General features: G+C 42.4%; 1 protein-coding gene and 1 long non-coding RNA gene across 11 annotated transcripts in view; one reads left to right on the top strand and one right to left on the bottom strand.

Annotated features, from left to right (window-relative positions):
- The window catches only part of LOC309335526, a 50,490-nt gene that overhangs the window by 3,145 nt on the left and 36,613 nt on the right, over positions 1-10,732 (bottom strand). For all 3 annotated transcript variants that reach the window (XR_014153557.1, XR_014153558.1, XR_014153559.1), the window contains 2 exons: positions 2,379-2,578; positions 31-138 (listed from right to left, as the gene is read on the bottom strand). This is a non-coding gene — a long non-coding RNA (uncharacterized lncRNA). The remainder of the gene's footprint in view (positions 1-30; positions 139-2,378; positions 2,579-10,732) is intronic.
- The window catches only part of EFCC1 (EF-hand and coiled-coil domain containing 1), a 63,249-nt gene that overhangs the window by 30,261 nt on the left and 22,256 nt on the right, over positions 1-10,732 (top strand). For all 8 annotated transcript variants that reach the window (XM_081850588.1, XM_081850584.1, XM_081850585.1 and 5 more), the window contains exon 3: positions 10,230-10,369. In XM_081850588.1, coding sequence (XP_081706714.1) covers positions 10,230-10,369 — 140 coding nt within the window. The remainder of the gene's footprint in view (positions 1-10,229; positions 10,370-10,732) is intronic.

Raw genomic sequence — 10,732 nt, 5'->3', positions numbered from 1 at the left:
TTTATCGGTTGCTTTTGCATCAAATGTTACCTGTGATTTGTAGCTTGAATTACATTTATTTCAGGTTTTCCTCCTATCACTGTTGCTTCCCTTTTCCGAGTGTTGTTCTTCTGTTTTCATCCATGTTTCCTCCTTTTCCTGTGGATATCCACTGAGGAAATTACCGAAAAACAGGAAAAAACTGTGTCTGGGAACTTGCAGGGTTGTCAAAATGTATTTTTAAAAATAATTTCCTAAATTCATGGTGATCCTACCAATTTGAGCTTAAACTCAAATCAGGGGAAGTTGTGATTTCCATATATTTGCAAATGATGGATTAGAACTCTGCAGGACAGGCACCATTTCAGATTTTATTGATGGGGGTGAGGAGAGCAAAAAACATCCAGGGACAGGAATATTCTCAACAAGGATTAAAGGCTGACTCTTGCTTGCGTTGAACAGTAGGCTTCAAAAAGTAGTGTTTTTTAAAAGCATGTCTTATGGCTGATACATAGCGACGTTATCGACACTGTGATTTGTGCATTTGGCATGCGCACCTGGCACATGGATCCATTCCATTGTTATGGTAATAGTTGCTCAATGTATAAATTCAGAGAATTGGCTAGAACTCTTGGCACCCCTGTAGAATAATTTAATGGGATTCTGAAGCCTGGGAGACGACCCTCCTCTTTTCTCTCACTCCCACTTTCAGCAGGGGATTGTGTGAGTGGACTCCTCAATGCTGTCAGTGCATGAGAGACCGTTTCCTCTTCCTGCTCAATTCCTCTTTGCATTAGCTCACCCTCTGCTTTACTGACTGCTCCCATAGGTATTCCAATGTGACCCTGAGATGCGGAAAGATATATACTGTCACTTGCAGTGGTATACCTAGAGGATGGTCAGGTTGGCCCCTGCCAAGGGCACAGGTCCGGGGGGGGGGCACAAAAACTGCACCTCTCTGCACTGGCTTGGAGTGACTAGGAGTCAGTTCGCCTGCTCTGTGGGCTGCTCCCCTGCTGCTCTGGGCACCTGGTGTGCTGATTCCTCTGGGCACCTAGACAGAAGAATCTGGTTGCTGTTGTAGGCCATCGCAGCAGCCCTGCTGGGCCCCCTCCCCAATTGACCAGTGGTACTATTAGAAGTGTGAGTGGAGCATCCAGAGGGGCTTAGAGGGAAGAAAGAGAGAGAGAGAGGAGGAAAATAGAAGGGAGGGAGAAAGGAGGCAGAAGGGATAGCAGTGAATAGAGGCAGAAAGGCAGGCAGGCAGAGGGCAGAGGAGGGGAGGCAGACCCAACCCCAATGGTCACAGAGGTGGAAAGCAAAAGGCAATGAAAGCAAACTTTCTGAGTTTCTGGTCATGGTCTCTCCTGGTTTTGGAGACACCAATACATCTCCTTGTCTAGGCATGCCTCTGGTCAAGTGTCATCTACTGTGATTTCAAAAGGTTTTTGCAACTTGCTCCCCCTCTTCTTTTGCCCTCTTCATTCAAAAAAGAAAAAGCCTATATCCACATTTGTGATTTGGCCATGCCTTCTTTGGCCACATCTGCTTTCGTGTGTTGCCCTAACCCTGCAAATGTTGCTCATGGGTCAATGTGGCAGCAATGTATAGTTGATTGATTCGTTAGAGTGATGCATTAAATATTTCTGATCAACTAAAAAAGGTGCCATCAATTGAGCAGTACTATTTAATGCAAGTAAAAATAGTACTGCTCAATTGATGGCACCTTTTTTAGTTGATCAGAAATATTTAATGCATCACTAAAAATATTTCTGATTAATTTCTGATTAATGCAAGTGGGACGCAGGTGGCGCTGTGGGTAAAAGCCTCAGCGCCTAGAGCTTGCCGATCGAAAGGTCGGCGGTTCGAATCCCTGCGGCGGGGTGCGCTCCCGTTGCTCGGTCCCAGCGCCTGCCAACCTAGCAGTTCGAAAGCACCCCCGGGTGCAAGTAGATAAATAGGGACCGCTTACTGGCGGGAAGGTAAATGGTGTTTCCGTGTGCTGCGCTGGCTCGCCAGATGCAGCTTTGTCACACTGGCCACGTGACCCGGAAGTGTCTCCGGACAGCGCTGGCCCTCAGCCTCTTAAGTGAGATGGGCGCACAACCCTAGAGTCTGTCAAGACTGGCCCGTACGGGCAGGGGTACCTTTACCTTTACCTTATTTAATGCAAGTACATGTACATACCAATACGTGTGAGAAAAGGGGGAATTCCTCTTCTCAGATGATGCCTCTTGTACTTGTGTGCATCATGAAAAAGTATGCATTTTTCTTTCTTTAGAACAGTTGTAAAAAATTGTGTTTGACAGATTAATAGTGTGATATAATGGTTAGAGCACGGACCGGGGAACCTGTGGCTCTCCAGGTGTTGCTAGAGTACAGCGGTCATAATCACTTACCATTGGCCATGTTGGCTGATGAGAGCTCAACTCCAACTACAAATGGAGGGCCACAGGTTCCCCATTGCTGAGTTAGACATGGCCTGGGGAGAGCCAAGTTTGAGTCTCCACTCGGTCATGAGCATCTCTCAGCCGAAGCTTCAGGATTGTTCTGATGGTAAAGTGGAAGCAGAAGAACCATGTGTGCTGCCCTAAGTTCACTGGAGGAAAGGCAGAATATAAATGTTACAAGGAAATAATTAAGTTGTTATCTGTTTAATCTGATGACTACCTTAGTGATATTGCCTATAGTTCTGTAGCTGACTTCCTTGGCCTTTTTCAGTTTCTATGCTGGCCTGTATTATGTTACAGGGGCCAAACATAGTAATTAAAGATAAGCAAGATATACCTTGGCTTAGATAATGTTTACTTTTTGGTTAAAAGACACAGAATTGAGAGCAAGTGGGCTGGTTGGCAGACATGTCTCCTCAGCTCCTGACCTTTGTGAACATGACAAATGTTTAAAAATCACATGTGATTTCAGTACAGCTCAGCCTACTTAATGGCTCTAGCCTGAAATGAGTTCTTATCCGAAATCTCTTGACTTGTGTGACAGTGGCTATTCACAAGGAATGCTAACCCTTATGAATAATATTATAGGGCCACTGCTGTTGGAGTGAACAGAACAGGCTGTTTTCATGTTTTCAAAACTGATATAATGGGGCAAAATTTCACCAACAGTAGGTAATGATGCACTGAATGAATTGAAATGAATGAGTTTAAATGAATTCGAACAAATCCTATATCTAAATTTTTCAACTAGATTTAATTTATTCTGTCTGTCCAATATATTTAAAGTGCCAGTAAAATTGGAAGTACTTTGAGTGTACTCACTCCCCATTATAACTGAATTGTCTCCCACCCCCCACCCCCTTTAGGTTAGTCTCTAGTTCTGCTTCCGACTTCTCTGTTTCCAAACTCTGGAGCAGCAGCAAGAACAACAACAAAAAAAACCTAAATAAACAAACAAAATCCTGGGACAAGATATTGCTACATAATTTACCATCTGTTTCTGGTTTCTGACAGTCTGCTAGGCTCCACAGAATCTGGATGAAATGTACTCCTGAAAGGATTTGTATTTTAGCTGGAGATGAGGATTTTTCAAAACCAAGTTGAAAGCAGTCAGCATAAGCACCCTTCCAACACTGCCCGATTTCCAAGTCAAATTCCCTTTCATCTTTTTTTGAGCACTAACTCACCTATCCCCAGTTAGATCATACCAAAATACATTAGACCAATGATATAGAGACCATTAATTTAATTATTTATTAAGGAATTTCTACATTGCTTTGGCCAAAAATTGGCCAAGACTTGCCTTAAAAAATAACAAATGGCTCCAGGTAGGTTTCATCACCACTACATGGTCTGCAAGGTACATGTTTCTAATTTGGTTCCATCCTTGACAGATAATGAAATATAAGAAGACTCCATTTAATAATGAAGCAAAGCCAGATGGGTGGGAGAAAAATGAACGTGAAAGCAATAGTAAGCTTTATTTACAAACCCGTTCATCAATTGCTTAGAGCAGTTGTCTCTCTTGTCTAAGTAGAATTTCAGACCCAAACCCCATTCTTATAGGTATTCTATTAGAAGAAGCAAGGGAGAGAATGTCAGTGGTTTGTTACTTCCTCATGCAAGACCGCAGCAGCCATTTTGTGGCATAGCTAAGGCATAATCACTTAAAGATTTATAAGCAGTACTTAAGTATGCCAGTCTCCAAGAGTAGTCCTCTGGAGGAATATAGATTGAACCCTGGGTTTAGACAGAAGTATATGTGTATCTATTAGGCACTGAAACACTTCCCCAGATTTTTCTTACTCACCAGTTTGTGGAGTAGTACATTAGCTGTAATAGGAGAACTCACTGAACTGTAACACGTACCTTAATCAAAGTAAAGGCTTCGACAATAAATTGTACACAATGCATTAATTAGCAAAATGGAATGGAATTATTTTGAAGGTATTGGAACAAAAATCCTGGCTTCCCTGTTATTATTAATTGTTGTCTGAATGATATGCTTAGCAGCAGACACATTGGCTGAGCCAGGCAAGTGCTGTTTGGAGAGAGGAGGCTCGATTTTAAATATTAGCTTTAGATTGTGGTTTCTAAGAAGAATGTGCTCATCAATAGTTGTGTTGAGATTAGAGAGAGCTAATTGGTATACGGCTACACTATATGGTGACAAATTTCTCAGGCCCCTCGCAGTGATGAGATGTTTCTCCTGTTCCTAAATTTTATTTTCTTTAGACCCATTTATCAGGATATTTAAAAACCTCTGAAGCAATTTATCACAATGTAATCAAAGTAATATCAGAGTGACGCCTAGAGGAGAATGAAATAACACCATGCTCTCTTCTGGCTACGTAACACAAAAAATTGTGGACTTCTCAGACTTCTAAGGAAATAAGGATAGGATCCAGCCAAATAGCTTCAAACTTTGCTAGCTGCTAATTTGTTAGGTTCCCTCTCCCCAGGCAGTTTTGGAAACTGGCCCTTGAGACAGTCAGAAAGCTGCTTCTCTTTCCCTGGGTCTAAACAGCTTTTCAAGCAGGGGAAAAAAATGAATTGGCTTAAGAACAGAAGTGCCAAATAGCCAGGTGGCAGGGACGAGGGAGGGATTAACCAGAAAGTCAATTCTGGATCCAGTCAAGCATGGGTGGTGTTACAGAAACAAAGGGTGGGGAGAGGAATGGAGCCTCCTAAATTTATGAAAACCCCGTGTGGTTCTAAAAGCAGGAGTTACCATGAAATAGACAAGAGCCCCTTTCAGTATTAGCACCTGTGTTTCATTGTAGAACAGATGTCTGTAAGGAGGAGGTCTTTGCCCATATAGCTGTATGCCCAAAAGGCTTCCACAGAATCTGGTACATCCCATTGTTCAGTGTATGTCAGGGGACAAGCAGAACATCAGTATAGTGCTTGGTACAGGCAGTGACAACAACAACAACAACAACAACAACAACAACAACAACAACATGGGAGTTAGCAGCATCTGAAGGGGGCTCTTGTTGCTTCATCTATGTAAGAGTTGCTTTATTTTATTGTATTTATTTCCTTTGTATCTACTTTTCTCCAAGGAGCCTAAGGTGCCATATGTGGTTCTTCCCCTCCTCATTCAATCCCCACAACAACCCTGTGAGGTAGATTAGGCTGGGAGGCAGTGACTGCCCAAGGTCACCCAGTGAACTTCATGGTCCAGTAGGGATTTGAACCCTGATCTCCCAGGTCCTTGTCTGACACTCTGACCGCTACACCACACGCAGTAGGATTTAATAATGAAATATTCTATGCAATTTACGTGCCAACAAGCCCCACTCAACACAGTGGGACTTACTTCTGAGTACCATAAATGAACATAGGATGTTAGTCTTACAAGGCATTATAATGTATGTGTGAGAATCATATAGTGCTCTAGAGATCTGCGCAGGTTATATAACAAATGATTCTGTTGTGGAAGAAAGCTGAAATCAATACGGTCATTTTTGTCAGAGAATAATGCTTTCAAAGAGCAGGAAGTATGCCTCAGAGTATTATTACTATAGAAGGCAATATAATTCCAGCAGGTCTAGTCAGTTTAAATAAATCCATTAGGCTCAAGTGCTCTGCATTTAATTTGCTGCGAAAAAGCACTATTTAACTCTGTTTTAAGATGCTGTATAGAAAGGCTGAAATTTTAAAATGTTTTTATTTCTAGAGGAAATGCTAGTCAGTCCGCCATCTGTCTGCTTGTCTGCCACTCACTCACTCACTCACAAAAAGGACCTAAGGCAGACTTCCCCAACCTGATGCCCTCCAGATTTTTTGGACTACACATCCCATCAACTGAGTCAATGTGGCCAATGCTGGCCAGAGCTGATAGGAATTCAGTTTGATGCACCTGGAGGAAACCAAGTTGGGGAAGGCTGACCTATGGAAATCACAGCAACGTAAGAACATTGTGATGTTGAGGGAATGAAGCCTTGAATAATATTTACACCAGTTGTGGTTGGTTTGCAGAAGATAAATTATTTCACCTTCTGCTGGAGAGATGGTCTTAGAGACGGGAGATCGTGGTAGACACAAGCACCCCTCAAGCTTCATTATGAAACCAATTTACCAACTATTTTGAAGTGATAGTATTAAGCAAGTAATTGTTTAGTTGAGCAGTTTTCCATTAGAGAAGAACTGCTAAACCAATATCCTCAGATTTAATGACTGGAGGAAAACTATCATTGGATTGTGACATTATTTAAATTTAATTCACATCACCTACTGGCTTTGGCTGGATCAGACCAAAGGTCCAGTTAGTTCAGCTTTCTGTTTCCAACAGCCAAATGCTTTAAGACGCCACAAGCAGAGCATGTTGGAAAAACTGAGCCTCTTTATTCAGAGGTTGCTACTCAGATTACAAGATGCTGGAGGCAAACAACCCAGGGCAGTGGTATAGTGGACAGGGAATACAGGGAACGCAACTCTGGTACTTCTTTCACAACAAGAACAATGATGTCATCTGCTGAAGTGGTGTTTGGCCACACCCACACCATACATTTAATGCACATTTAAATTTAAGTATTGGGAACTGCAGTCTGTTAAGCGTGCTGGGAATTGTAGCCCTGTGAGGGTAAATTATAGTTCCCAGGAATCTTTGGGGAAGCCACATGCTTTTAATGTATTGTATGGATGTGACCATTCTTGGTGTAGGAAACTTGGGCAATTAGAGGACAGGCCTGACTTGGCACACAGTCCCTTTTTAGGTTGCCTAGGCTCAGTTAATGATTGACCCAAAGGCTGTTCAGGGATCTGATCATAGCTGACCAGGGATCTGAAGTCATGTCTTCATAAACAAAGTCCAGCAGGCTAACCATTACACCACCCTTTGCCAGTTCACTCTATGGGATAGATGGATAGATAGACAGACACAGCTGCCTGCAACCCTTTGGGACATTGTTATGGAATTCTTGGGCTATGAGGACCCCCATGATATCAGCTTCTGCGTTGCAACATTTCCCACAACACCACTGCCCAGCCACTGATAGTCCTGTCCTCTTTAAACACATAAGCATATATAGAAATGTACTTTTTATCCAGTTGGGCTAACAAGCCAAACTAATCTCAGTTTTTACGCTAGTAGCAGCTGCCTCAAGTTGCAGCTAAACGTTTCACTGATAGTGGAATAGCCTTAATTAAAAGCCAATTAGTCATGGACATTACTTTGAGGTCCAACAATATACAGTCTTCCCTGCTTCTAGATATTCCCTCTTTCATGCTTCTCATTATCTTCAACACAAAAGCCTTAAAATGAATGTGGTCTATTTAGCTGTCTCTATGGAAACCTTGCTATACTGCATGGTACACACGCACTTCCCAGAGCCAACCTCTCCTATGATCTTTGCTCCGCACAGACGTGCTGCGTATTCACTCTTCTTCGACGTTTATGAGATGTTTTATGAATGCTAATGAAAAAGAGCCAAGCCCAGATTTGGGGGGGGGGGGTGACAGAGGTTCGATGAGATTTATAGTGCTTGCCTTAGACATTTTTACATCTAAAGCAAAAAAAGCTAAAGCTGTTCATTAAGAACACACACACACACACACACACACATATATAAACTTGCGGAATGAGAATTTGTATGCAAAAAACAGACAACCCTTTTTGAAATTTACCACCTAGATTGTTTCTTCCCCTCACTTTGTGGTGAAGCAGGTCTTGGAAATTTGCAATGGACTGGTACAGACCTATACTCAGGCCTATACTTGACCTAGCATATGACACATCTGAAAGTTTCTCTTTTGGGAAGGGGAAAGATCACATATTTGGCAACCCAGCCAGATGGGTGGGGTATAAATATTATTATTATTATTATTATTATTATTATTATTATTATTATTATTATTATTATTATTATTATTATCATCTTATGCTATATCCAGCTTCTGCAAGATACTGAATTTAATGCTGCAGAATATATTAGGCAAAAACAACAAAACCAGTAAAATAAGGGCTCCTTGGTGCATGTGCTCTAATAGAGAGAGGGAAAGAATGAGAGTTAGCTATCTAAAGCAAATAAGGCACTGTGGGTAAGTGGAAAAAAGTAAATATCTAAGTAAATGCATCCAAAACCTCATTTTTCCCTAGAGCAGGGTTGTAACTGGGAGAGGGGGCTTAGAGGTCTAGGTCTCTTAGGGGTATTCCAGGGCCTTGCTTAGAATTTTCAGCTTTCTATAAGGGTGGCGGAGAGTGGTTCTAGCCTTTTCACTTATTGTGGCATCAGAAAAAAGCATGTAGGCAGTATCCACCCATATCTGGTTGGGTGCCGATTGGGAATGGCAGGGCAGAAATAAGGAAGGACAACAGTAATTGGAGTCATGACAGACGGAGCCAGTGAATTCTAGTTTTGTCCCCATCCTCCCAGCTGAGTTCTACAAGGGCAAAACTGAGACTGAGGTGCTAGGAGGAAGCTGACAGCCAGAGCCACTGCCTGGACTTACAACTAAGTAATAAGGCAGGCAAGGTGGAAGGCTGGCTGATGGCCAAGTGAGATTTGTGGGACGATGCCCCACTTGCCCCAATGAACCAACCTCCGTTGCCCTCATGAATACTGACATTTAGACCTTCTCTTTGTAGCTGGCCTGGACATCATTTAACTCTTCAAGGTGAACATAACTCAACAGCCATGTATGGCAGCTAGACTTTAGGAGCTTGGAAAGTCCTGTTTTTGCTGTCTCCCTGTGACTGCAAAAACAAGTAAGTTGCCAAGCACCTGGAAGGATGCAGTACTATTTCCAGACTTAGATGATGTCAGAAGAAGGTACCTTCTCCATCCTAAGGTCTTCTGAACAAGGCGATAATTGTTCACACTGAATTACTTCATACTGTCTGATACAAGTTCATAATATTTTTATTATTTCTAAAATATATTTCATTGATTTTTCAAAATAACATGGAATAAAACTTTAGGATAATATTCAGCTTTTATTTATTTATTTGTTTGTTTGTTTGTTTGTTTGTTTGTTTGTTTGTTTTCAATCAATCAATCTGGGACTCCACCATCCAATGGCAGTCAGTACGGTCAAATCCTAAAAAGGTTAACTACATATGGTGAGAAGGGTTATTTTTCATTACGACATTGAATGCATGGATAGCATTCAACTCAATTATAGCCAGAATCCCCAGTGTGAGAAACCAGAATGAGCAGCAGGAACCATTAAACTGTGAAATGTTCAAATACATCTGTTAAAAAAGATTTTCACTCTGGCATGTGATGCTCAGTGTTAAACTTTAATTTGTGGGGTTTTCTTTGCATGCCCAAACAGTGTTTATAAACTGCTACAAATGCCTCATTTTTGTTCCAGCTCTGAAAATTCCAGATGAAATACAAATGTACTACCTTCACTCCATAATAATCGTACTATTTTGTTTATTTGCATTGCAGGGGCAGAGTTAGTTGTTGTTAGTATTTTCGGCAGAGGTCTCTTTTTGATGCACTTCTAATTCTGCTGGACCATACAATTGCTGAAGAACATCACACGTGTGACATTGACACCCCCCCCCACTGCCTTCGCAGGCTGGCGCCTCCGGGTCCAAGAGTCTGTGACACGGCCCTGACTAGCAAATTGTGGCTTTCCCATAATGTCCGAACTGGGCCACTACTAACATGAACTGCACAAGCTGCTGTCAGCATATACAGAGCAAACTGTTCCAACATCTGTCAGTGCAAGCATATCCTTAGTGAAGCTGGTTGGGTGTTATGGAGCATTCTGCCATGCAAAGTGTTTATTGGCTTTCTCTTCGTTTGGCTTATTTTGTCTGTTTACCTTTGTGGTTTTTTTCAGGTTGGAAGCCCTGAAGCACCAGCTTCCTTCGCAAGGCAGCTCGGACCAGAAGACAGCAGTGGCTGGTGGCCAATATGCCTCATCGGTTGCACAGCGAGATAGAAGTTCACCCACTGGAGGTGCAGGGATGTCAGAGAATGGTATGGAAACTCAGTGTGCATGTGGTACAATGGCCACCAGCTTGGATGGCTTTAAAATAGGTTTAGACAAATTCATGGAGAAGGCTATCCATGGACCAGCCATGATGGCCATGCTCTGCCTCCACGGTCAGAGCCACTAATGTTTCTGAATACCAGTTGCTGGAAACATCAGTAAGGGAGAGGGTTCTTGTGCATGGGTCCTGCTTGCAGGTTTCTTACAGGCATCTAGTCGGCCACTGCGAGAACAGGATGCTCATCTAGATGGGCCATTGTCCTGACCCTGCAGGCTCTTTTTATCTTCTTAAAGGAGTGCACCATTTAGATCGAGCCATCTTTTTGAGCGGCCATTTTGTGAGGGGATCA

This window comes from Podarcis erhardii, assembly GCF_964252035.2.
Source record: "Podarcis erhardii genome assembly, chromosome: 2".
Classification (NCBI taxonomy): Eukaryota; Metazoa; Chordata; class Lepidosauria; order Squamata; family Lacertidae; genus Podarcis; species Podarcis erhardii.
Note: the sequence above shows the minus strand (reverse complement) of the source record. Positions and strands in the feature narration are given on the sequence as shown.